At 40.8% G+C, this 26,788-nt stretch overlaps 4 protein-coding genes across 4 annotated transcripts in view; 1 reads left to right on the top strand and 3 right to left on the bottom strand. All coding sequences in view use genetic code 11, as the record gives it.

Moving 5' to 3' along the window:
* Window positions 1-4,332, top strand: part of EGR_07331 (hypothetical protein) — a gene marked incomplete at both ends in the record, with an annotated part of 8,452 nt that extends 4,120 nt beyond the window's left edge. Inside the window, 3 exons of the mRNA XM_024496580.1 lie at window positions 323-387; window positions 2,367-2,443; window positions 4,204-4,332. Coding sequence (XP_024349056.1) covers window positions 323-387; window positions 2,367-2,443; window positions 4,204-4,332 — 271 coding nt within the window. The remainder of the gene's footprint in view (window positions 1-322; window positions 388-2,366; window positions 2,444-4,203) is intronic.
* A 3,751-nt stretch (window positions 4,333-8,083) lies between these two features.
* EGR_07330 (hypothetical protein) lies at window positions 8,084-9,376 on the bottom strand (the record flags this gene model as incomplete). Its single annotated transcript, XM_024496579.1, has 2 exons — window positions 8,084-8,165; window positions 9,345-9,376. The coding sequence occupies 2 exons, from the start codon at window positions 9,374-9,376 to the stop codon at window positions 8,084-8,086; spliced, it is 114 nt and encodes a 37-aa protein (XP_024349055.1).
* Window positions 9,377-12,442: 3,066 nt separating this feature from the next.
* Window positions 12,443-14,733, bottom strand: EGR_07329 (hypothetical protein; the record flags this gene model as incomplete). Its single annotated transcript, XM_024496578.1, has 4 exons — window positions 12,443-12,552; window positions 12,990-13,128; window positions 14,317-14,452; window positions 14,498-14,733. The coding sequence occupies 4 exons, from the start codon at window positions 14,731-14,733 to the stop codon at window positions 12,443-12,445; spliced, it is 621 nt and encodes a 206-aa protein (XP_024349054.1).
* Window positions 14,734-19,190: 4,457 nt separating this feature from the next.
* On the bottom strand, window positions 19,191-26,719 carry EGR_07328 (hypothetical protein; the record flags this gene model as incomplete). Its single annotated transcript, XM_024496577.1, has 6 exons — window positions 19,191-19,273; window positions 21,300-21,557; window positions 21,795-21,857; window positions 25,487-25,553; window positions 25,592-25,797; window positions 26,659-26,719. 6 exons carry the CDS (start codon window positions 26,717-26,719, stop codon window positions 19,191-19,193), a joined length of 738 nt encoding a protein of 245 aa, XP_024349053.1.
* Window positions 26,720-26,788: the final 69 nt, after the last annotated feature.

Raw genomic sequence — 26,788 nt, 5'->3', positions numbered from 1 at the left:
ACTATAGCCTAGGCCCCATTTGCTGAATCATTCTTTCATTCAACTAATTTTTTACAAGTGTCGCATCGGATACACACAAGTAAATGAATTGAGATGCACTTAATTGAAAGTGTTGACTCCTACCTTGCAGTATTTGGATCTTCGGCCTCGCAATTTTTTGGTTGGACATCGTTTCGCTAGCCTAATTGTAAACTTAACCTTTTGTTGTCCTGCTTCGTTTACTTGAACACGTTGCCTGCTGTGTCATTAGAGGATAGATTTGGTTGGGCCTTGATTCTTCACAGGAAATTATTTTTCATAGTTTCATGAAATCCACCTTTAGCATTTCATACAAAAATGCTTCATTTGAAGTTTCAGTGGAGAGCAATTGCGAAGAATGTAATAGAAGTATTGCCATTACCGCCTATTAGAAGGCCTTCTTTAAATTATGCCTAAAATCGAGGATGGAGTCGATGAACACTCGAGAAACCTGCGACATGTATAAACTGGTCTACTGATCTGGAGGCGGAAGTATGGTGATTTTTGTGATGCCATTGAAATAATAGCCATAGGTCCCTTTTGGTAGTGGGTGGTCTTCTTGAATCCATCCTTTAAATCAGGAGCAGTGCAGCTGACAAACTTCGGCTTCAGGTTTGGGCACAGGTGTTAAATATAATACCCCCTTCTCCAACAAACCCGCCAATCCCTTAGCCCTCATACCGACTGAACTTGTTATGGATCCTTCTGGCGGTCCAGTCAGTGCATACGATGCATTTTGATTGCGCTAGTCATCCCTTCATTCTTCATGTCAGGGGGTGGTGGGCGATCATAAAGGTAGCAGCAGAAATGGAGCAGTCTTCTAGAACCTACCCAGAGTCGAGACGCAAATCTTTTTCGCCTCAGCCAGTCACCAGCAAAATTCACAGCCACCAGTGGTATATAGCACTTTGACAACGTCTTCTGTAAGGCCTTGGATTGGGACAAATGGCATTTTTGATACGTTTGACTTGTCTACTTTTATGTCAGGTGCTTCACCCGTTTGGTCACTCACTCACTTCTGGCTGTTTAGTTAGTTTCTGGAGTTTTAATTTTTACCTTTATACCTATTTACCTCTCTAGGCATTCATTGCACCCATGTTTATCATCTAACTCCATTTTTTACCCATCTAACACTGTGTGGGTAGGCAAACGCTAGTAGGGGAGCGAGGAGGCTCAGTGATATGAGTTTGAATAGAAATAGGGAGCAGAGAAAGTGAGTTAGTGAGCTAGAGATCAAGGCGCTTAAGTGACGGAAGCTAGACAGCTGCAGAGAAACTCAGGCAGATGGTTAGAGAAATTGATTGAGGGCTGATGAGAGCTGGTTATTTGAAATGGAATGAAGGCTGTCTTGCTGCGAATTAGCTTATTGGATAACAGTAGCTAGATCTTTAGAGTGGAGGCACACTGAGGCATACAGACAATAGGATTGTATGGTGAACGGAGGCTAGGAAGAAAAAAAGGGTAAGAGGGAGTGAAAAAAATCACCACAATGGGTCAAGTGTGATGCTTTACGCAAAATGTTAGCCACGCAGAGGACCTGGATTGGTAATGGCAAAAATTATGAAATATGATGCGTAGGGTCAAATCTTACAGAGAGCAGATGAGATGAGACTTGCTCACTCATGCATACCAAAGAAAAAATGGCCTCAAATCTGTACGCAAATCGATGAGATGGAATAGTGTGCGTTTAGCAAAGTCATGTATACCAAAATGAGGGCCGAATTTCTTCACTTGGTAGGAGGAGACATGTCTAAAATCAACCAACAAATCGTTGAGATTTGATGCGACACGATGCGCATAGTGATGTATACCAAAGTGTGGGCCGAATTTGTTCACTTGGTAGAGGGAAATGTACCTCAAATCGGTCATGAAGTCAATGAACTTAGATGAGATCGGCTGAGATTTCCAACGCGAGAGCCGGATTTGTTCATTTGGTAGACGAAAAATCGCCTGAAATAAAAGAGGCGATAGAATGCGGTTTACTTAGTCGTTATTATCAAAGCAAGAGCCAAATATTAATTCGTATGGTTGGTGGAACTCTTCTCAATTCCGCCAGTTATTCTCGGGTACATTTTGCGATGTGTTATGCTTAGCCATATATACCAGTTTAAAAGTCCAAATTATTTAGTTGTTGTAGGGATGATAGCCTCTAATCTGTCACGGAATCTATGAGGTGAAATGAGGCTGGATGAGACTTGTTTAGTTATGATTACCAAATTTAGATTCGAATTTATTCAATTTGTAGATGAAAAAATTGACCTCAAATTAGTCGTTAAATCTCTGAAATATGTTGAGTTGCGCTATGCTCATTCATTATACCACAATTAAACCAAATTTTTTCTAATTAGCAGAGAAAAAGCCGTCTCAAATCGGTCATTATATCTATGATATGTGTAATACGATAGTGGTTTATCCCTCGGTATTGGTGAGGCGCCACTTTCGTGCTTTGAATTAGCCTCCCTGTGCCTCGCTGGGTGGGCTGGCCTTTCGGGCCATGCCAATAGCCCAGGCACCTTCTCTGTGCTGAATACATGTATTCTGCCCGAGTACTGTGTCTTCTTTCGTCTTCAGGGAGTCTCGGGACGCTACATATGTGTCGAGATGTACTGTGCTTGTTCATCTATACCAAAAGCAGAGCCGTACCACCTAAATTTATAGAGGCATACTGCCTTAAATCGGTCATCATATCAATGAGGTGAGATGAAATGAGATTCGCTTAGTCATATATACCAAAGCTAGAGCCACATTTCTTCGCTTGATAGGGGAAAATCGCAAACTCTACTGCTCCGCTTTTCTCAATTTTTTTTTCTCGTAATTCCTGACCTTTCTGTGTGTCATTGATTTGTTGCCTCCGGGGAGTTTCACATGCTGTATACTGTCACGCACCGACAATAGATCTGCTAATAATCCTATTATACTAGGAAATATGAAATCTGAACTATCTTGTGTTTCCTCACTTAAACTGTATTCACGTCCACAGAGGCCATGCTTTCAGCTTACACCGATCGGTTAGCACGGAGGACATCTGCACTGATGGGCGTCCATCACTTACGTATTCTGGTTTAAAACTCGACAGGACTGAAGCTCACCCAAGCAAATGTCAATTCATTACACCTACTGTGCTGATAGACTGCTGCGTATCCTGACCAGCGTGGTATATTATTATTTCATATGCCCCTTGCAGCTTCGTCTTTTATTCGGTTGGCCTTTGTCTATCCTGAAACAGCTAAAATGCCTCTCTAGTTTTGACATTTATCAAGACAGAGTGGAAATTGCCTTTCACTTAACTGTCACATAAATGCATGTAATGTCGTCAAATCTCAAAATTCCCATAAATTTATGCCGTCTTTTAATCGTTGCTTTTTGCTACCACACAATAAATGGTCATTAGTTCAGTTAATCTGTTAATTTATTCCATTTCAGCCATTTCACCTCTAAATGACTGAGGCATTGGATCTATCTGGCGCTACTTGTTAGCAATCTGCCCTCTGTCACACAATTCGTTGACATCACAGGACCGATGAATTGTAGGATAGCGCTGTCTGGCCTGGACACTGGGTGGGTGCACAACATTAGTCGAAGCCGAACTACTTCCTCAATGTGTACAAAGACTTCCCATTGTTAACAATAAGCCAAAACACCAAGTAGATAAGTTGCAACGTATACATTTACATTATATGGAAACAAGTAAATGGCGATGGAGTTTTATACGTAGTATACAGCAATGCAGCAGCGGAAAGTCGTGAAGTTAGCAACCATTCAAGTACTTCAAACATCAACGAACTGTGCAATTATTTTCGTCGCCCTAGGACAAAACTGACATTGGAGTTTGATGGTCTAACGGCGACTAAACGCAACAAGTTCTTCCGTATAAGTGAAAGAAATCAGGATTAAGTGAGCGCGTACTGTTCACAGGTTGCAGATTGGCTTCCTTAATCAGAGACATGACTACGACTGCTATGTGTGCATCCATGAATTTTGCTCCTAATTCATTAACTTCCAGATTTACATAGCATACATGACAGCTAATATGATACGGTGCAGATGCCTCCGAAAATTAGTAATGGGAACATGGAGATTGGTAAGTGGACAGCCGTGGTGAATTGTGGCAAAATGTGTGATGGCTGACAGTATGCGTAAAATACAGATATGGATAACCATGTTAAACTGACTTTTCTTTGAAAGCTTTTATCTCAACTTTGTTGGCTAAAATATTTCTTGGGACCAATTCATACATTTACAGCTAAGACAGGCTTCAACATGCACAACTTGGTCTGCTTTAGTGAAACATCAAAAAGGCATCTTCCCGGATAGAGGCAAAAGATTGTCCAGGCTTTGAAATTTACCATCTGTTAAATAAAAACCGTACGTTTTAACTTCAGCTAAATGTAATACCGCTAAAGTGACGCTTTAATCCATTAAATTAACTGATGAAGTAAAGAGGGACAAATTGCGATCGTTTATTTACCAACATGACTTAATGCCTCTCGTTCACAACTCCATAGCTGTTTTTCTCTTCCACATCCATAGTGAACATCAGTAGCATCTCCACTGAGTACTGGTGTAACCACTGTATCAGTGACTGCTAAAAGGCTCGTTTTAAGGCTCACGATGTGAGACTTAGTCGCCTCGATGCTTTATTTCCATCAACAAGGGTCCGAATTGCACGTCCTGGAAAATACTGATCAAACGTAACCGCTTTTGGAATTAACACTCTTGATTAATGTGCCACACCTGTCGAAATACCACATTACGCATCGATAAGTCTAGCCTTTGCACGCCCGACACACACCTTAGCCAACATCTCTTTGTCCTGTATTCCCTGGTGCGAATCCAAATGCTTTCACGGCTCCCATTTTGGTGGGAGAAGGAGATTGTTTAATAACTACGAGTCAGCTCTACCCTACACCTTCACTTACTTGACGGATTTAAAATGCAATAGAAGCATGGTTTCGGGTAGGACTTTGCTAGCCGACACTACTAGAGGACATTTCGATTGAAAATGCATCGAACTAAATTTTTTTTTTTAACAAAGACAAACTGGCCTTAAGGATAAATGGGAAGGGTGGATATTTAAAAGACCATTTTGATGAACTGCATCACAGTAGCAATTTGAGGAACTTGAGCAGTAGTTAGGTAAACTAGGAGAAAACCTTGGAAAAGAAATAGCATTTACAATTTGTTCGGCTTATTTAAAGTTGCGTTTTAAACGAAGGAATTAATAGCAAAGTGGAATTACTAAGTAATCATTTAATATCATTTGCAGTACTAACGTAATGTTAAATGCACGATTTTCAAACGCCAAGTATCCACCCACTTGGATTCTCCCGAACGCAACCTACTTTATTCACCTCAATCCATTTGTTTTGACACAACAGTTGGGCCATTGCGGTTTTACCGACGAAACGCGGTGGATTTAAGTAGAGCAAATAATAGAGGGCAAAGCTCTTTCCAGACAGACATGTCGAAATCGAAAAACGTCAAATATCATTTTGAATGCACCATCTAAAAGCCGTATTCGAAAAATTACGACAACTTCGGTTTTTAGCAGCTGCATTACGTTCAGCCTAATCGCAAATAATGCAGAGACAACTGAATATGTTCAAAGGATAATCTTTGAAGGTGTTTATTTTGCTCACAATTACTGAGGAGCGATCTGCACATGTTGAAACACATGAAGAAGCTTCGCCATAGTTTCCCACGCTAACCGATAGAAGGTGTTCAGTTTGATTGGTAACGTTGAAGAGTGAAGTAAGTATGCTCAAAGCATAAATTAAAAGCTCGCTATCAAATAGGGCGCTAACCGCTGAAGCAGGAATAGTTTGACCATTAATGATGAAAAGCGAAAACAAAATGCTAATACGCATACTGATAATCCGCCATAATTTTGTTTGCTAAAGGATAAAACGTGTTTTTTTGGTCCCTGATAACGAGGAGAGAACTAAATCTGCTTAAACACTTAATTGACACTCGTTATCAAATTGTACGCCAACCGGTGAAATGTGGTACGTTTGATCACTAATAATGACAAGCGATCTGATTGCGTTAAAAGGCATGAAGAAAATTTAACACACTTTCGAATTCCAAGCGAGAACAGGCGTTGAGCTTAATAGCTAAAAAGGTGGAGAGAACTAATTTTGTTTAAAAGGTAGAGTAAAGCAATACCAATTCCCACTATAAACGTTAAAACATTATTAATTTGTTCAGCAATACTGCGGAGGGATCAGTAAAATGTTAGAACCACTAATGAAAATTTACTGAAGCAGTTTACAGGAGTAAAAAATATGCATAATTCAAGAAGAAATTTAAAAAGGGGTTAATTAAGTTCATTAATATAATGCAAAGAAAAGCGGTTTCTCAATTCGCCAGTGTCTTAAAGGAGTTTTTCAGGGGGGAAATTTATTTGAAAGCATTAAAGTCTTCAATAAAATGCCAAATGCAAGGCGAATTGGAGGTTAGATCGTATAGTGTGTTGACTGCTTTTTGCAAGGTCTATATAAAGCTCATTTTGATCTTCTTTTTTATGTAATTTCCATAGTCGTTTGCTTTTTTAGGGCATTTTTCTTACTTTAGCATATATCTTGATTTCCCATCATGTCTGTTGACAGTTGTCATTAGTACTTTTAATTGCTTCAATCTTACGTACTTGCTCGCTAAAACTGTGGCTTCAAACGCATACTTTGAAATCAAACTACTAAATAGATGCATGTAGCAGTTCCATTTGCTTCGAAAATGGACAAACTTTTGCATGGACTGCCCCACTGACAACTGCATAGTTGAGACTATCTGCCGATTGGTTAATTTTATGGACATGTGCGATTTGTTCTGCTGCGTTTAGTCAAATTTACCAATTTTATAATAGCTGACGATGTGCTCATGGGAGTAGCATTGATTTTAAAAATATGAATTTAAACTCTATCAAAAAAGATTCCGAAGGAAAATTTTTCCGGGATTCGGAGAAGCAAAAAGCGGGGGAACCAACTTTTGCAAAACATAAATTATCAAAAATGTTGCTGGAATCAAGGTTGCACTGCATGGGGTAGAGGAATGCAGAAGAGGAACAAATGACAGGATGAAAAGTTAGTGGATATGTAGATGAATGAGTAGAGGTATGGGTGTACCTATGACGAAGATGTAAATGGATGGGTGGATTAATGTATGGTCGGATGGATACAGGAAAGAGTTCTGGATGTATGAAGAAGCCATGGAATTGGGCTGAACTAGCGTTTTTGGATGGATTAATAGTGTGGTGGGTGAACAGGAGGTGGTTGGATAGATAGATGGATTGATGAATGGGGGCTGGATAAGGAATGGAAATGTGATACCGAAAATGCTTCCAGCTATGCCCTGTCACTTTAGATTGATTGATATTACCTAAGACAGACTGCAATTGGAAAAATATTTCTTACATGGCCAGATGAACTGCAATGACTTTCTTTCCCACTTTCTGCCTTCGTCGCTCCTTCCTTAGTTGGCTAATATACGCTCACACTGTCGATCCTGACTTCTCATACACAGCTGCCTAAAAGGACATGTGCATTGACGACTTGTATACTGATTGCTCTACAATTAGCAGTTCACGCAGTTGTCGATGCAGTATTAGATGGTGCATACGTCAAACTGTGAAGCACCGCACATCCATCCATTAATCCTACATGTAAGGTGTTTAACGCTGTCCCTTGAGCCAACGAAAATTACCACACTTCCAATAAATGGAATTTTTCGTGGGATAGTGGCGTTCCAAAATGATTTCTGAGCAATACAACACGTTTGCTTAGTGGCTTAAACAGTCTGGTAACCTGTACAATGGCAATCCCCTGTCAACTCGAACAATAGAATGGTCAGTAGCCCTGATGATGGGGAAGTGAATAACTCTGTACAACTCCAGTGACCTGTATCCATCCATCACACAGTACTCAATAGCGTCTCTTACGCGTTTTGCCGGATGTCTTTCAAAACCACCAGAGATGGCTCCCGTGGCCTTCCTCTAGCCACCAAGAAACTACCAGTGCTATGCCATATCGTCAGCCATCCGCAGCTTCTAGAGACATTAATTATAGTTACCTCACAGTTTCCGGAGACGAGAGGCCGGTTCACTTGCCAACATATTATTACACGCAGTCGCCCGCTGTTCATTTAGTTTCAATCTAGAAATTAAGCACAGAGGCTCATCAATACACTCAAACGAGCAGAAATGAAGTGACGAGGAAAAAAAAATGCTTTTGCTCCGATATATTTCCTCCTTTCTCTTACAGAATTGTAATGTCATATATGAACTACACGCGCATTAACGGAAGTAACACCTTGATCTGCATTAGACATTTATGCAACAGGGACAAAGTGCCATGCATATCTCCCAGCATTATCTTCAAATTCTCTTCCTTCTTCTGGAGAGGACGAAAGGCAAGTGGGTGGGGTGGACGTCCCTTAATGATCCTCTGTTGTGCATATTTATGAGAACAGGAGGTCATTCTGGGCTTGTGCATCGGACCTTCATTCAGCTACACAATAGTGCGTCAGCCTAGCTCAGTGGTCACATCTTCGCATCGTCCGAATGATAATCCTGAGGATGTTAAAACGGGACTCCTCGGGAGTGGGGAATTTTGTACATATATATTGCTTTGACAGACGTGAACATTTAGGCTGCGATTTCTTTGAGGCGCAACTGTCCTCACCATTTTAATTACTGCATACCCTGTCGGTAATGTGTGTTCTTGTTTGAGCAAACTGATAGTTTGTGTCTATGAGGTTGGGAAAGTGGTGTGAAGGTGATGGTGGCATTGGCGTTGACTAACTCGAGACAATCAAAGTGCAGTAGAAGAGCACACGTTGCAACCTGCCTCCGATTTAGGTGATCCGTCTTCAAACAAACTCCTCCACCATCTCACTTGCAGTCAGTTAAGCTTACCATTTGACCGACGCCTCTGACTACCGCAAAATGCATGCACTGACATTTGACGTAGATATAGTAATCATGGAAGTTTGTACCACGTGTTTGTGGTTGGTAATGGCATCATTTATTCGTAAAAATTGCCTCAATGTCCATGTTTCGTATGTATTTCTCTTTAGCCAATTCAAAATTAGGTGTTTAGTCCAGTTCTCCTGCGTGGCCTTCGTAGTCTCTGTTCACTGTGTTCACTAAACTCTAGATCATCGAGTGAGGTGGACGATCACATGATAGGTGAACATAGGGTAGCATTACTATCAGAAAGGACCCAGGTAGTATAAGTGGTCAAGTAGATCACTATTCCTTGACCCTTCGCCAAAAGGGTGTCTCTTCAACTCGCCTTTGCTCTAACTCACTTGTGTCCTCCCTGATGCCTTACCTGTTGTCGTATCTGGGATGTCGGCTTTCCATACTAGTGGTGCAAATTACCCCGAGAAAGATAAAAGAACAATACATGCAGAGGATACACAACAAGCTGTCCTCACGGAACGGGCAGAGGCCAGCCTAGGTTCAGATAATCTTAATTCGGCCTGACTCGAGACTGTACTACAAGTAAGTTTTGGATTTAGTGCCTTCTTAGACGAGGAAGTGAGTAGTATTTTTCCCACAGAAGACGACAAGCAATGGAACAGCAGTTATTTAATTCGCTTTGAAACCTCGAAAGCTCAAGACAGAGAAATGGAAATACCACAACCACTCACATCTTATTTTAAGCGCGCTTTACGTGTACCCTTACACAACACAGGATTTAACATTTCAATGCAACATACTTCGAATTTGCAAGACATTTATGGTAGCCAAAACTTTTACACCTTTGGCAAACTGAAACAAGTCTTGCAACAATTGTTTTAAGTGATTGACCATGTGAGACATGTCCCTTTTCCGTAACCGTCTTGCGCTTCCTTAACGGTGTCCAAAATGCAATCGTCAGCATTGCCCACAACTCATTTTAAGTTGCATAGCAGGAGTTCCATTTAAACGTAATTCAAGTTGCATCTGAAAATTTGGATGATTTACTTATAATGCACGAAAGCCGGCCACAGCCTTTCAGGCAAAGAGTTTTAGGCCTGTGAGAAGCCATTCCTTTGCTTCTGGGTGGGCGTCAATTGACAACTCATTTGGAAGCTGAACCAGCGAGTAATCGGCTAGTAAGTGAAAGTAAATAGTTTTGCAATAAGGTTTCAAAGTAGAGGTGGCTAGTTGTTTTGCTTCCAGAAGCAGGAGATTGCATAACAGTGGGATTTGCAGCTCACCAAGTCGCCACAGGAAATCAGTCAATTGTCCTAGCCTTTTAGTTTACCGCAGCACCACTTTTTTCACAACCACGCTCATTCATAGTAGATCCTTCATCTCAGTGGTTTATAAAGATGGTAAATTACACTACAGAATATACTAGGCCCCCTATTACATTTTCATCAATAAGTATATCAGTAACAGCTACCTCAACTTCATTTTGGCGTGCAACCAACCCCACTATCAAATTAATGTGGTTCTAATACCACCACCATTCCATAAGAGCAATCACTCCCTTCAGCAACATTTAAATGAAGTACCAGTGGAGCTGATTATTGGTGTGTCTGTAAATTATTAAAATTTTACTGACTTCAACTTCTCTTCACACACATCAATCCATTGCAGTCACTAGTCTTTAAAAACAGAATTAAAACAACAGTCAATTTGGAACTGATATGCCAATGGGAAGAAGAGACGTATTTGTATGTAGGGCCGCATAAATCTGAATTTGACACACGGTGACAAAGCATAAACCTAGAGTTGATACCGAGTATGCACACTGATGGCCTTATATTAAATGTCGTAGCCATTGCTCAGGATAGAAATTAAATTCTAATTTCCATTGAAGTCGTACTGTGAGGCATTTGCGAATCATGGAAGTTGAAGGAGAAATACTCAGTGGAATGAGTCGATGTGGTACCAAAATGAGCAGATCCTGATGACGTCTTGGTGTGGATCAGCACAAATTACTCTCAATCACATGGGGCTGAACAACACATCTTCCATTCTGTTGCTGATAAATATTTCACGCTCATTTGTTACATCAGGTCGTGTCTTCACGGTGCTTTAATTTTCGTGTATCTCTTTTTCACTTAGTGAAAGACATCAAAAACGGGAGCCTGCTTCAATAATATTAATTATAATTCTGTACTACAGAACCAACATCTGCTTTCCTTTTAGGCTTACTTTTCTGACCAATAAAGCCTTAGAAGTTTTAAATCACTGCAGTGACAGCATGCTTCTTCTCAATTCACCCATCCAATCACCCGAATCTGCGCCTCACTGGTTCTTGGCTGGTGACTTTCAGAATGTGACATACATGAATAGCTTTGTCAAATAATTGTTGGCAACTTCTTCATCTCACTTTACCCACTTTTCATTAATTTGCTCTTACATTTGCAGATAAATTTCGATTAGCACACATTAAATGATTTTTGCGCATAGGTAATGAACCTCTCGCAAAAGAGCATTCGTGCCAAAAAAAATGCCCTAACAAATCCTCTCATTTCCTTACGTGCTTTTACTTTACGTTTGTATTAGCATCACTCCTTCATAGGCTTTTGGTTTTACTGAGTAAAATACCCGAATGAGCCGCTTGCGCTTATGTAGCTGCCTAAGGGATAGCTTCCAATGTAAATATTTGCCTTAATGTCCATTTCTCAATTCACTCTTAAGTCTTTCCAAGTAGCAATTCCGCAACATGCAATGCTGACCGATTTTTCGAATAATGTTTGCTTATGCACAAATACGGTTTTGCCTTTCGAAATACTTAACGGAGGAATTAACCCCATTTGTGTTAACACATTCAATTTTGCCCTGTCATCTCCAAGCTTTCTGCCCTCAATCGTCCTTCAGGTCCCACCTCTGTTAATTTCGTGGCCATCGTTGTATTAAAAGGTGACTTGGATGGAGACACTTCACCATCAGAATGTCGTTTTATCCTCTAATCAAAACGATGATTTTAACATTCTACCCATCCGTTTGGTAATATTTTCGAAAGATCCATTGTAACACCCAATGATGCAATAATTTTGTTTGAGTATATGTGTAAAATGGAGAGGGATCAAAAAAGAAAGGACAAAATGAGTTTGGAATGTAGGAGTATCTGTGAATCAAATGTAGTGGTGGAGAGGCAACCAACTGCGGACCAAACGATTTTACAGTCACAAATAGCATGGATACGCCTAGAGCACCTTTTACTTTAGTAGGTATCCACGCAGTAGGCTTATAAAACTGCTTAAACGATACTCCCAAATCACTTCGATGATTTTCTCTGCCAGATATTGTTCTTCCGTTTGGGATAAATTATCCACTCTTTACTTTAGACCGAAAAATCCAACAAAAGAGAATTCCCAGCTAATCGCTTTAAGTAGTATGAAACGTCTGCCCGTATAGAGCAAGTAAACCTGCATGCGTATGTCTGTGCTAGAAGTCAGACTATATGTCGAGGATACAACACGCCGATTAAGAATAAATAAGGCCATCCTGCGATACATTTAGTAATAAATCAGGCTTGCCTAAATCTAAAACAAGACCCAAAAATAAGTTTGGTTTGGAACGTACATGCAATATAACTATTATTTCATTAAACAGTTAGCAGCACTGGGACACATTGCGGTTACTACATCATGTTATAGTGACTAAAGTCAAATTTATGTGTGATTACCGCACCGTTAAAGTTTGCCGCTCATCATCAGTTCTCAATACCATTCCTCTATAACAGGTACAATTTTCGACCATCTGTTGTACGCACCAGATAACATAGCTAGAACCAATTCTAGTGCCACGTCTGTGTCCATTTATGCCTATTCAAGCCCATTTGTGGTGCACCAAATCTACTTTGAAGTCTGAGGTAGCAATAAGACAGAGTACTACAAAAGAGCGGTCGTTGGTGGCGCATGAGATAGCTGAGGGACTGGTGGCATGGCCCCCAAGCCATGTCGCAGAGTGATGCTGCAATCGCCTTAGGAGGACGAAGTGCCTCCTAACTTAAGCGCAGAGCTAAATCAACCATCGGACTGCAGAAGCACAGGAATGAGATAATAGGGCAACTGAAATGCTGCATCCAATAATGATGTTTCTATGAATAAAATTTTAGTAGCGTTAAACCTAGGAGGAAGTGTATAAAAGTGCAACCAGTATATTAGCACCTTTCGATAAACAAAACCGTTTCCCACTTTGGACCATGTAGAACTGGACTGCTGCCACTATATTCAGCTTGGAATGGGTTGCATTGTTCTACTATGCCGCCATTTGTGCGCGCCATAGCCAATCCGGCCTCCTCGGTTCTATCCGATGGCTAATTTGACGCCATTTAGTAGTGTGCTAGTGAGGCAATCATTTATGATTCACTCGGACCAGTTAAAAGGATATAATGATATTTCTTTAGATCAATGGAATAGACCATGCTGTAGGAATCAGTAAATAAAGGAAGTAACGACTTGTTTACAAACAGCACATAAAGCTCTACACAAGATCCGTTGTGTAACATCTCTTCATTGTGTAGGTTTTAAGCTTCTCCCAAGGCCTGACTTGGCCTTTCTCCTCTGTTGGCACCCCAACGTCTGCGGTAATTAACCTCTAAAATGCAGAAAAGAACACCCCCAATGCATATAATATGACCTCCAGGTACATTAGCATTAACAATGGTACTGTCAATCAACTTGGCGATGGATAATGTGACACGTAGGTGCGCAGCATGTCATGGGCAGAGCGAGTGGTGGATGCCGGCACCACAATAACTGTGTGATGGGTAGGTGTCTAAAGAGAGCAAAAGCTTAAAACCAGGGCTCAAAATAATTTGAAAATTAACTAGTGACTATAATTGCAAGAAGAGAAAGTAAATTTTCCCTAAATTCTTAAGGAATAGATTCAAGGTGATATTTTGTCGTTATAACTAACGTTGGACAGGGGACACATGGGTACTTGATATGTGAATCCAATTGGAATGCGTGGAGAGGTGAAAAATGGGATCAAAGCGAATGAAGCGGTGCACTCAGAGAGTGACGCGTGGATGGGTGGTATCATAATGAATAGATGGAAGGAACAAAGCTTAGATAAATGGATGAGAGTACACGGGGATGCGTAAAATGAATAAATGGATGTGAGATGGATGGACACTAGATGTGGGAACAAAGAATGTTCAAATCAGTGGAAGGACAGATGGATGAGTAGTAAATGCAGAATTGAGTTACATATCTTGCTATGATGAGGGATATGTGAATAAATCAGGGATAAACGAATTGGCAAAGAGATGGGAACAAATAAAGTGCCCAAGAAACGTGCTGACGTTTCACGCTTGAATCACTTGTGGATGAGTTGGCAACAAAAAATCACACTTGTGAATAAATCTTTTTAATGTGACACAATAAAATTATCATTTTATCAAAATCCATGCTAAAAACATCTACTTTGTTACTCTTTTCCCCATTACCTTCAGTCGGCGCTGTCTTTTCCAAGAACTCCTTCGGTTTTCTTCACCTTAGCAAACGTAATGTATGTAACTGAAAGAACATCTACACAACTGGTTCAAATTGGTCAAAATCCGCTACCTCTGTATCAAACATAAACAACTTCAAAGGTTTCGCATATTCTTGCCTCCTCAACTCATCTTCTGGTGCAATCCTAGAGCAAGGAGTCCCAATTAAGGCGTACAACAGCAAACACCCATCAATCTCTACTTGACAAATTTGGCCACCAATAACAGCTACTGGAGATGCCTCGAGGGGATCTGCTAAAAGTATGGAACCTATCATTGTCAGCTTGACAAAGAGGGGCATAGGTTAAAAGCCGTCGAATTGGTGTACCCTTATCAACACCGTTCTTCTTTCGATCCAGAAACACTCCTTTCTATTCCTCCTCTTTCTCTTCTGTCGGCTTACTCACGGTAAATGTACTGTTGGAACACCGTCTCTTCGGTGTTAATGCCCGTTTAAAAGATTTCTTACAATAGGTAGAAAAATTTCGTCCCATTACACTAAATTTTGACATCTGACATCTGTCATCCGAAAAAGCGGGACAAATTCCTAGCAGTATGTCTTGAGATTCCCCTCTAACAATCGTACTCATGCCAGCCAATTATAGGAGAGGCAATGCAATTAGCCCATTTATGGGTTTTTGGTAAGTTAGGAGAGACAAATCGAGATGATAGATGCCTTAAGCCTTCAATTTATGATTTAGACTAAGCATTTTTATTAACCTCAAAGAAATATTCGACCCTACGCAGGATTGATTATGCTAAAGACAAAATTAGAGACTAAAAATAAGGTCTACTTTGCCACCCCTTCCACCTTCTTGATGAGGGTAGTAGCAATCAAACCGCCTCATTCGTTTTCACTAGACCATGACGTAGGCCGAACACCTCATCCGTTATTGCGGCGACAATCCAGATTGCACCGTTGACTGGATGTCCTACGTTAATTAGCTATGCGGACAGTACGTCTGACCTTCGAAATAGGACAATGAGAATAAACGATTCTCGATAGGTCAGTCCTGATTTGGGCCACCTAACTGATTAGTGGTTGACCGAAAACAATAATTAACTTAGCTGCAAAATCAGCACCTCAAAGTAGGTGAGCATGCAAATCTCCAGCCCTAAATCACCAAGTTTAAACAATTTCATTGATTCAGAGTAGCACACAGTCACTGACAAAGCCAATGAGGAAAGCGCGCATAAGCGTTGGTAGAACATGAAATTATGTAACTTTATTGCAAACAAAATAAGTAAACCAGTCGGTCAACCAGAAAGCAAATATGTTCAACCAAATCGGAAAGGTCAGATCGCAAGAACGAGCTGGAATTAAAATAGCACGGTTGGAATTCACCAGTACTAATAGTAGGTGCGATGATGAATAGAGGATCTACCAAATACTGCCATAATCAATCCTCTCAGATCGTCTTATTGGTGGTGAGGGTGAGGAATTTCGAGTGATATGGGTTTATTAAATCAGGCTTGGTCAGGTTCCGTTGGAATGTCACTACCTATCGCGCAACTGGATGTTCTTGAAGGTAGAGCTCTGGTAAGACCTATTAAACTACTACCAGGGCTGATTGCTGCTGCAGTGTGGAAGGAAGCCAGCCGTTCGGAGTGAGTGAGAGAACTTCCACTGATCTCAGTTTGTCAGTGATGCCTTCAAGATGGCGAAATCACAGTTTGATAGTTTGATGCGCCTTCAGTTGGTTTGAAGTCGAATTCTTCAATCTGTGCAATCAACTGCTCCTGCTTCATGTTCAAATGGAGTGGGTCTGTACGCGACCTTACATGGGTACACGGAAAATACTAAATTAATTTCTGTTGATGTAATTATGTCAAATCGGAATGTTCCACACAACCCGTTTCTATATACATCTCATTATATAGCATTTTAATATACCGACATTAAGGCACTCCATCAATTATCTGTCCACCTTCCTTGTGCCACGCTTTATTGCCTATTCGAAGACGCTCCGATCCACCAACTGGATGCAAATGCTTAAATACCAAAAAAACATACTGAAACCACATCAATCCTTGCCAGTGATGCTTAATGTGAAATTCCACTGAGAAGGCCCGTCTTGAAGATGTGCCTACAGCATTATTGTGGATGTAGCGATTAATGTCACAAAGCAATGGTGCAGCGCTCTCCTCCCAAGTCACCCTTAGACAGCTCCACCTACTTAACGCGATGGGAAGTTGGAGGTGTTCGGTCTGGAACATCGTCTGAACTACCAATAATACAAGTGTATTGTATAGTTTGCTTTCTTTTTTCGTAGTTTATAGAATTTCACGGTAGACTTGAGAATACAATCAAGCAAAGACTAAGATGACATCGAGATCTGTTACCAGTCTCCAAGTCCTTCTGTGCATCGACTATAAGGTCTGAAAATATCTGAAAGAAGTCGAGCACCTATGACCCTTGACCAGCCACAATGCTACTCACTAGAATTGTAGTATATAGGAGGTTAGAAAACGTATGACTATGAATTTACTTCCGCCTGTGCCCTTCTACAAGACAACAATAAATCCACTTCCAGCCGCATGCTCCTCCACGTTCTCAAGGATGACTCAAGCCACTTGTCGTGATGAGGCCTGCTTGCGTATTGACGATTTCCCCAACAGACACGCAAGCTTGACTAATTCCTGTTTCATTATCCAATAAAGCGCATAAAAGTTGTTAAAAAATAAACACAGATAGTAGAGCGTTTTGGGCACACTACGCTTGCTAACAGCTTGCGATAACTGCGGTACGACCAAATCCCAAATCCATCCAATCATCCATCCACCTATCATCCTCATACTAAGCGTTCACCACCAGCTAAGATTGTTGTGATGACTGCACCATCAATGTCAGTCAACCTAGTGTGATACCCGTCCACATATTAAGCCATCCAGTAGCTCGTAACTTGTCTTCGAAAGGAGGTTTGGTGCTAAGGCAGCAGGCGCGCTTGTAGGGTAACGAGAAGATATGAAGTCGACGATCAACCAAAAGCTCCGCCAAATGTCTGTTCTTCATCAATGTTGGTTGTCACTTGCGTTTTGAAATGAGCTTTGGGCAGCAAAATCTGCTACCTCTCTCAAAGAGGCAAATCAGTCTACTTCATCAGTTAACGTCCGTTAATTGTATTTCTACTTCTTCTATACAAAAAAGTAAAATGTCAGAGGTGAAATGGCTAAATCCATTTTCTTTATAGACAGGATTCTAATTTAGTCCCACTGACACGAAACCCGCATTTCTGAAGCCCTTGGCGTGGTTGAAATGGAGATATTTTACTATCGCAGTGCCTTGTTTAACCCTTCGATCAAAATGATAATCTTAAAATTCTACCAATCCCTTTGGTAACTTTATTCCAAACCGCAGTTTTAACACCCAATGATCCAATAAATGCAGCGAATGTTTGTTATTCGATTTTGAGTAAATCTAAATGCGACAGTCCTGACATTTCCGTCCCAAACCTACCCCCTTTAAGCACAAATGAATTTACTTTTCAATGCGCACATCTCCTTTCTCTACCAAACATCACCTTCCTATCCTTTCAAATTGCCGAAGTCTTCAAGAAAAACTTTTGAAATGCGCATCGATTTTGCGAAACCAATGAGGTAGCTTCGGTTAGTAATGCTGGAGAAGAGGACTAGGCGAATTCGATAGAAATTCCTTCTGTCTCATAAACGGAGGACAGATTTAGAAGACGCTGGTAACAGTTCTATGCCATATGTGGCAAGCATTTGATTCTGGATTCTTCGAAAATGCATTTTAAGGGGATACCAGCCTGCAAGCATCTTTAATACTGGTGCGGGGAATGGAATGAGACAGGTATCACAAGCTACACGTCTAAGAAATCGCGTAGACTTTAAGAAAAACCGAGTTTATGCTTTGACGCAGTAAGAGGACTTTTCTGACAAATAATAATAATGCTTTCTGTGGAATTTGATGCGGTTAGCGTTTTACTTTAAAAGGAGGTTTGTTTGGGTGGTAATGAATGAGGTTGAGTGATTTTGTATGCCAAGCGTGTTTGAGAGGATCGTTTGATTTTATATAAAGATAGATGCAAAGCATAAAGTTTTTTCGTAGGCTCATTTTCAGTTTCACATCGCTGCCGTTTTATCACGACCCAACCGACTATCGGGGATAGTGTTAAATTCCTAATTTCCTCTTTGTTCTCTAAATGCGTTGTACTTTTTGGCGAAAACCAACTGATCACTAAAGGTTGATCTGCTTTTATTGCTGGTCGTAACTCAGAACCTGGGAGTTGGCTTTTGGCAATAGTGGCCATAAATTCATTGGTGCTTCTGCAAAGATACCTGGCAGATTCGGTCGTTCACAGCTGATGCCCTTCTTCTGTGAAGTTGTGGCACAACACCTTCCTCACGTTACTGCCACCAGTGTAACCCGATGAAATCGAGACAGAAGGAGTTTCACACAATTCGTATCGGTAGAATGCAGCTTTCTCTTTCCAGTAGGCAATCGATGATTAGAAGACTTGATACAGAGGATCTTTCAGCTCATTTATTGAACTTCGTCACAAGCTTCCATCCTAGATTATTAGACAAGAGTGACTGTGGAACAGGGTTATTGCTCTCCATGTAGGTTCGGAAAACTAGTTCTATGCAGGAAAACTCGCTCAATCAAAGGCTTTTAATGCTTTTTACGAGTCCAAAGACGCTACATTTTCTACTCCCTTTAAACTCGATATTCTGATAAACGTTTGTGAAGCACCCAATCTCCGCTGGCTCTAATTAACCGGTCGTCTGCAGCACTCCCTCCAGGTTGTGCAAATCAATTAGTGCAGTGAGGAGGCTCTCGTAGACCAGAAAATTTTCTACAAAACCAAATGCTTTGACTACACTATTTCGTGGGGTTTCGGAGCTACACCTATCTTCCACTTCAGCCTCAGGGCTTCTCCTTCACATTCTGACGTGAGACACAAGTGCATTTACTTCATTTTATTAAGCTAATCCACCTGCAAAATAGTCGTCGTTCGTGGGAGTTGATGGTTGAATTATCAAAGGCCTTCATTACAGTTGAGGTGTAGGAACGACACACGAGTTGTGAGGCAAAGAGAGAGGTGGTCATTGGTCTGACGACGGACATGGCCTTGAGCCTTGTATCGCTCTACCCTTTGAATGTGTCCTTAAATAGACTGACCGAGTGTTGGGTAACTTTGATGCTTATAAGGAAAGAAAGCCAAAGGCGTGAATAAACTCCGTGCTTGAGAGTTCGGGTGATAATGTTCATGTTGTTCCTCTCGATTTTAAATCAAAGTGATAAGCTTACATGGATGTTTGATTTTGCTCAAGAAAGGTTATTTTTTAAGATTTTTTCTTTCTTCACTTTATGACAAATACACTATCCTCTGTGCATATCAAAACCATATATCTTTCTAATTTTATAACAAATCGGAACTCTTGAATAGGGACATAATTTAGTTATCTACTGTTGAATCGCCCTACTTTGGTTATTTTCACTGCGTTTTGAGGAAGATACCTGGGCCATTGACTTCGTCTCATTAAATCGTTTGAATTTAATTTTGCACGCACTTGGAGCGCTAAGGATTAGTGTAAAAATAGAACTCGGGAATGATGTAATTATACCCTGGGTGCGTCTGTGTTCTGACTCGTAACAGCCTTATATTCAATAAAGTGTATACCAAGCGAGTGTCTTAACACATGCAAACACTTCGTCTTTGTTGCAGCTCATCAGACCATAGAGCAGTCGCCTTCAAATTTGGATAAGCTAGAAACCTGTAAGGAACGCGGACTTCAATGGGGACCAGAAGATAAAGAAAAAGAAAGTATTTTGACAATTTGGTCGTTAATACAAATGCGTTCAGTACCTCAATGCTATATGGAACAAGTGGTGGAAAGTCATCAGTAAGCAAAAAAGACATTAAATGAAATAAAGGAAATGCAAAGACCCAGTCCACACACTTTTCCAGCCCTTCTCAAGTCCAAAGTACATTTGCTATAACAGTGATGAATTTAAGAGAACGCAATAAAGTTTCTTAAAGAAAAACTCATTTTTATTTAATCAAGGTTGGCAAACTCGCCTTGAAGTGCTCATTCACCTAAGCAAATGAAGGCGATTTGGGTAATTCTATCTAAAAACTAGTCCAAATCATTGACGAGCAAATCTACGCTACGACTTCAACTAGGCACTAGATCAAAGAATTGAGCCTGCTTGGTCACTTCTACCAAAGACAATCTATATTCTCCTCCAGCCTATCTCAAATCCACCCAATTCTTGCCATGTTATCGATGAATGTACAGAATTGTATCCATTTTCTTTAAGACAAACTCCTTCTTATTTACTCCCAAATGTTCAATTCTAATAGAATATTCATCCAGTTAAGTATATATAGACCATTCGAAAAATTCGAAAAACTAGGATTAGGATCCTCCCTCATTCTGCAAAATTGCGTTCAGCAAAAGGAAGGGGATGCTACTTGAAGGAGAGACATTATTGAAAGTCGGCATAGGGAAGGTAACCTGGACAGTGAAACACATGATATGTCCAGAACTCGCCTGAGCCATAATACTTGGTGCTGGTTTCCTACGCTGCATTAAAGACGTCCTGCATTTTGCAGAAGGAACACTCTACTCACCCAGTCACTGAGGCTAACACAGAGACTGCAACCAACAGATGGAGCAGATGACAGCCACAACACCCTTTTTTAAACTGCAATCTAGGTAACACTTGCGCGCACCTGACCACATTTCTGATGACAAGAGAAAAGAACTCCGTGAACTTCTGCTCCAGTAAGCGAATATCTCCTCATGGCAAGGTGCAAAACTGGGACGAACAAATATTGTCAAGCACAAAAATGGTACCGGTGATGCTAGACTCACCTGGCAACCACCCAGACGTATTCCACCATTTCTGTTGGAGGAAGTAAACCAGTGTAGGATGAGGCACGCAGATCTCTTCTTCCCTGGTCTCTACACTCTTAAAACACCCAGGTTGATTCGACTTCGCCATGTTTATTGGGATGAGTAAATGGGAGGAGTGAGTACACGTTCGGGGAGGCGTGGACACGGGAGCCTTCTCAGGGTTGTTGGACGGTGACTCCCCAGTCACGAGGTTTGATTCGTATTTTCGCTTCTTCTCTAAAAGGAACATTCAAAATACATAAGTAATGCATATCTCTGTGGATTATAAGCAGTTAGACCACGAGGAATGATCGGCCAATTAATCTGAAAGACACTGGTTGTAATTCGGAGGTTTCACCGCTCTTTGTGCTATCGTGTTAAGAAGGTGCGTTCAAATGGGTGAAAGTACACGATTCAGTGCTGTATGACTTAACACGATATAATGCAGTTTGCCATGCTTTTCTCTGTACATACGGATAGTTTGGGCAAGCTCAAATAGGCTGGGCTGTGCCACACGGCGATGTGATGGCGTGCAGCCTAAAATGGAAAAACCCACAATATTTTACTGCGTGCCAATACGATTTTGCCTAAGTGCAATTTTTCCTTTTGGATTGATTAGCAGATGAACCGAGTGGCTGACTGACTAAATGATTATTAAATTGTTGAATAGACGCTTCTTTCGTGTGTGTGCGTGATGGTGCTAGTTGATTCCTCAAGGGGGAACCACTATGGGGATAAGCCGTACGAATATGGACCCATTTGCAGTAAATGGCCGAAGAAACGCTCATGTCGTCGCAGGCAGTGCGTCCAAAACCTTACACTGAGATAAGTGTTCCCGATAATGCGATTAAGCAATTCCAAGCACAGAACTGTGTTAGAATGCGTAGTCTTTAAGGACCAATCAACTAACGATCGGACTGAAAGCATCCACTCTGGCTTCTTGTGCCTCAACCACCACGTCCGTGTTCACCATTTTCTTTAATTATTGTAGTATCGGTTGGTGATATGCACGCACAAATAAACATATGAAATGTTAAATGTCGCTAAGGGAGATTTTGGCCATTTGCAATGTTTAATGAACGGGGCACCTGACCGCATATTAACGTGAAATTTAGACGAAAGAGAAACAAGAAGAAGAGAAGGGAAACTAGGTGACTCTAGGCATAACTACGTGGGTACTGGGTTACTTTGCAAAGTTGCGTTGGATGAAAATTCTTTTGCTTGAGCACTTAACTGCAGGTACCTTAGAGAACATGCGTAACTTGAGATGAGGTGGATGATATTTCCTTGACGCCACTTCATATAGCATGTCTACTGGAATATACGTGCATTGCTTATAGAGGAGGTTTTCTAAATAAATCCAAAATGTCAGATAAAGGACATCATAAGTGAATCGCAATGGCCACAATCACATCGTCTGTGGCAAATAACGGTAAATAAGGTACAGCAAGCTCCCATTCTCATTTATTCACAAAACTGGGTTATTGGGATTCACTACGGAAAAATATGTAGTGCGCAGCCTTTCCCAGTGGACTTGATTTAGTTGATTCCATTAAAGCAAAGTCTGCAAGAGAACAACAACAACACACCTTTAAACACAATTCCCTGTGGCATTGCCAATTTCTCAAGTGATCCTTTTCACAACACGTCATTTTTATAAAATCTGCCTAATTTTCTGCGTGAGATCAAAATAATCCTGCTATTGCACCGAAATTGTTAAGTAAGGTTGAGGTGGTTTATCGACTGATAAACATTGTTGCTTGATGTGGATCATGACTCAAGAGGTCTGTGAGAGAGGTGTCGCCACGTCTTATCTCAAGTCTTATAACCTTGAGCGGTGTAATTAATCATTACGCTGAGCGTAAAAATTATGCACTCATAGATGCACCATTCTTTGGTGCCTGTCAAGAAGCTATTGTATCTGTCGGAGAGAACGGCTTGTCGGGATTGGTTCTACAAACACCGTCGATAACAACTGTGTGGAACAGTGTGGCAGCAGAGATGCTCAGAGAGCAAATACTGCCTATCCATTGCATGAATTATGGAGCAATCGCTTCAAATTCCATTTGTTTGACTTTTTCTCCTTTTCGATTACCGCCAGATTGAAGTCACAAATATGCAGTTACCAGTCCATTCAGCAACTTCTCACAAGTCTTTTATGGGTTTTGAGCTGCTTTCTTGATATGCATTACCACAGGTTGTTCTCCCAAACTTATAATTCAGGCTATTTGCATAGCTGCTTGGTTACAATAATGTCGATGTCCAAATTCGTGCAATGATCTCCGTTCGTTGATTGAACAAAAGCTGTGAATGTGTATTTTGCTTTGACCATTTCAGCAAACTTTGCTCTGTATCACCTACAATAAATCTTTTTTTCTTCATTTCTTCCCTTGTTTCCCTATAGTCTCTCTCGCAACCACCGATTACCTCTGACCTCTCTGCTATATCCTCTCGATTAGAGTCTTATCCCTCTCTTCCGCCTCATCATCATCTTTGGCCAGTGTTGGCAGAATAGCTCAATGACTGGTAAACACCTCGGATTTATGCCCATGATCTAATGTTTGTTCATTACTTTGCCTTTTCTTGCCAACGCTTCATCTCCCTCCGACATCGGTTCGAGCGGCATGCCAGGTAAAGTGGCTAACGTTAAATACGTCACTGTTTCAAAATGAAGGAAAAGAATGGAACTTTTTATTGTCAGATCCTCGTCAACATGTCAGTGCATTGCATTGTCATTGAATATGTCTACGCGAGCATTCTACTCAGGTACGCTTCAGTGGCACACACTTTACTTTTTCCTTCTGCTTTTATCTTCTACGTTCTCAACAACTCTTTATCATCCTCTAGTAAATTGCAGGCTTACAGATAACTGTTCCCTTTGTATTAGCTGACGAAATTTCAAAAGCGTTTGGGAATCCTGTTCACGGATTACATATTTGTCTTACTTGACTGCTCTTTTCATTTGCCAAATTTTAAATGTGTCAAAGTGCAGTCTTGCTCTAGTGGCTAAGGATGGGTGTACGATTGTCATGAACAGTGTACAATTGTAGGGTAAATGAGGGAATCACATCTGCATAACAGTAAGGTAGGTGAGTGCAAAATAAAAGGGGTTAATTAGCCTTTTACGCTAAACGCGGACAAAACTTTCCAATGGGACCTCGAAGTAATCGCACAATGCCTAACCTTACTATCATGGAACCTTCACCTGGATAGTTACAAGTTTGTTAACCTAGGTAGCTTGCAAGCAAAAAAGTGAATTGTGTTGAAATATAATGTTGAAAAGAAGCAATTATGCTTTGCTGCATGAGGTTTATTCCGCATGACCAAATACTAAGTATAAAACATTCAGATATTTTGCCTTTTGCTGCAAAAAGGGATATGAGTTTCAATTTTTTCATAAACGGCACAACTACTTGTAAATAATTGGTAAATCTGGTGTTTCATTATACCGTTTTATATATGCGCAATTCTCCAACACTTCTGCTACCCCTCGCTAGTCTACCAATCCTGATAGGATAAAGTAATTCTTCTCCGTCGGTGATGGATGCTTCACACAGTTTCTTCTTTTGTCTCGACTGATGCATAGCAATTGCTAAGTGCAGTTGTGGTCCCTTCACACTTAATTCTTTTTCCTTTGTGTGCTCTGAAGCAAATTGGGTGAATGGAAGTGAGATATGATCCTTCACCACTCCATTTGTTGCACAGATTAATGAAAAGTGTGACAATGGTTTTCATGTGCGTTTGAAGAGTGTGACACCAACCTTATTGAATATTACTGTTGCTTTTTACCATGTCTATACCTGAGAGAAAAGCGAAGCTGGGTTCCATCATTAGACACTTTCGGTTTCTTTATGGTTACTGGTTTGCAGATGAGCAGCTGCCATTGCCTGCTAAACTGACACATTTAATAGCTGTTAACAAATTGACAAGTAATTTTCGTTCAAACTTAACTAAGACATTTTCTTTACTGTATAGTGCAATTGGTTGTTTTAAGGTGGCAGACGACACTGCGCGTTTTCGTAATGGCAAACTCAGCTAAGTGATTGAATCTTGTTAAATTACAAAAATATTGTAAGGAAACAGGAACTTGACAACCATTTACTGGACATAAGGTATAAACTCAGGAGTGTTAAATGAGCAAGATAAAGAGGGCGCTCAAAACATACAGGAAGAGGACGTCATGGTACTCCTTGGCGTTGCGGAAGGAGATGTAACCATGAGAGGTGGCGTCGGCTGCAGTGATGGAAAAGAGAAGGTGTCCAGTGGTCAACAAGAGGAGGGCAGCAATAGTCGCCAAGGGAATGGATGAGAGGGGAGCTATCAAGGGCACAGCCGGGAAACGCGCCGAAGAGCATCGCATCCGCACTTGCTGCGGGTATTGGCTGCGAGTCGGACTGAATCAGACTGACTAGAGTATCTATCGACACTCCCGTGTCCATCTGCAGTCGAATGCACCACAGCTCATTACTTCTTGCCTCTAGAAGGACGCAAAATCAGCACTACTTCATTAGTGACATTTTATACACATTCCTGCCTTCCTTAAGGATCAACAAACCGCGCCCAGACCAGTAACTTGAGTTTTTGCTAAACATCTATCTATAACGCCCCTTTAGATGCTTCTTCCACGGCTGTCTGCGACTTGCATGTTTTGGACGGAGCACGATTTCCAGAGATTTCTACGCCCTCAACGTTGCACTTATTTGAGGGACGTATGTAAAATCGCAAGTGAAAATATCTTTGCATTGAGGGTAAAAGAGAATCCTGTAAGATTTTCGCGATTTTAAACAATTTTGACAACTAATTTATCCTCATATTGGGACAAAGATAAAATGCATAAAAGATACCATATTTAAAGATTAAATAAACCTACTATTTAACGTTGACCACCGCATTTATCTGAATGAAATGCTCCTGGGTTTTGAGTCCGCTGAAGACACGGATTCATCAAGGGTAAGCCCCCCAAAAAACGACAACTATGCGTAATCTGTTCTAAATTGATTCCTTAGAAGCCATTTGATTGAGCATCGACGAAGAATGGAAACTAACAGCTTTGTGAACGTTGAATTTCTGAATACCTTGATGAGTTTAGAACGGATCGAATACTTTTCTAAACTATTCCAACTGGTTTTAATACAATAATTAGAAAGACAGAATTTTTCATCTCCATCTACTTAAACAGCAAGAAATGCTGTTTAAGTTTGACTCCAACTATGTTTTTGGGTAATTCGGTAGATGGAATTTGGATTCTTATGAAAGGAAATCCAAGGATATCAAAGGATCATTTATCCATTAAATACGTGGGACTGAACGAGAGCTCTGTTCCTAGTAAGTCCTTTACCACGATACTTGAGCAGAATCGGCAACTTAATCGACTGCTTCTTGCAGAGAAAGCCTGACATTTACAGCCTAAATTCATTTGTGCAAGGAGTGAAATAACACAAAGCGCGCTGACGACCTTTGATTTACCA

The sequence above is a fragment of the Echinococcus granulosus genome, assembly GCF_000524195.1.
Source record: "Echinococcus granulosus chromosome Unknown EG_S00074, whole genome shotgun sequence".
In the NCBI taxonomy this organism is placed as follows: Eukaryota; Metazoa; Platyhelminthes; class Cestoda; order Cyclophyllidea; family Taeniidae; genus Echinococcus; species Echinococcus granulosus.
The sequence above is the reverse complement of the archived record's forward strand: the minus strand, read 5'-3'. Positions and strand labels throughout refer to the sequence as shown.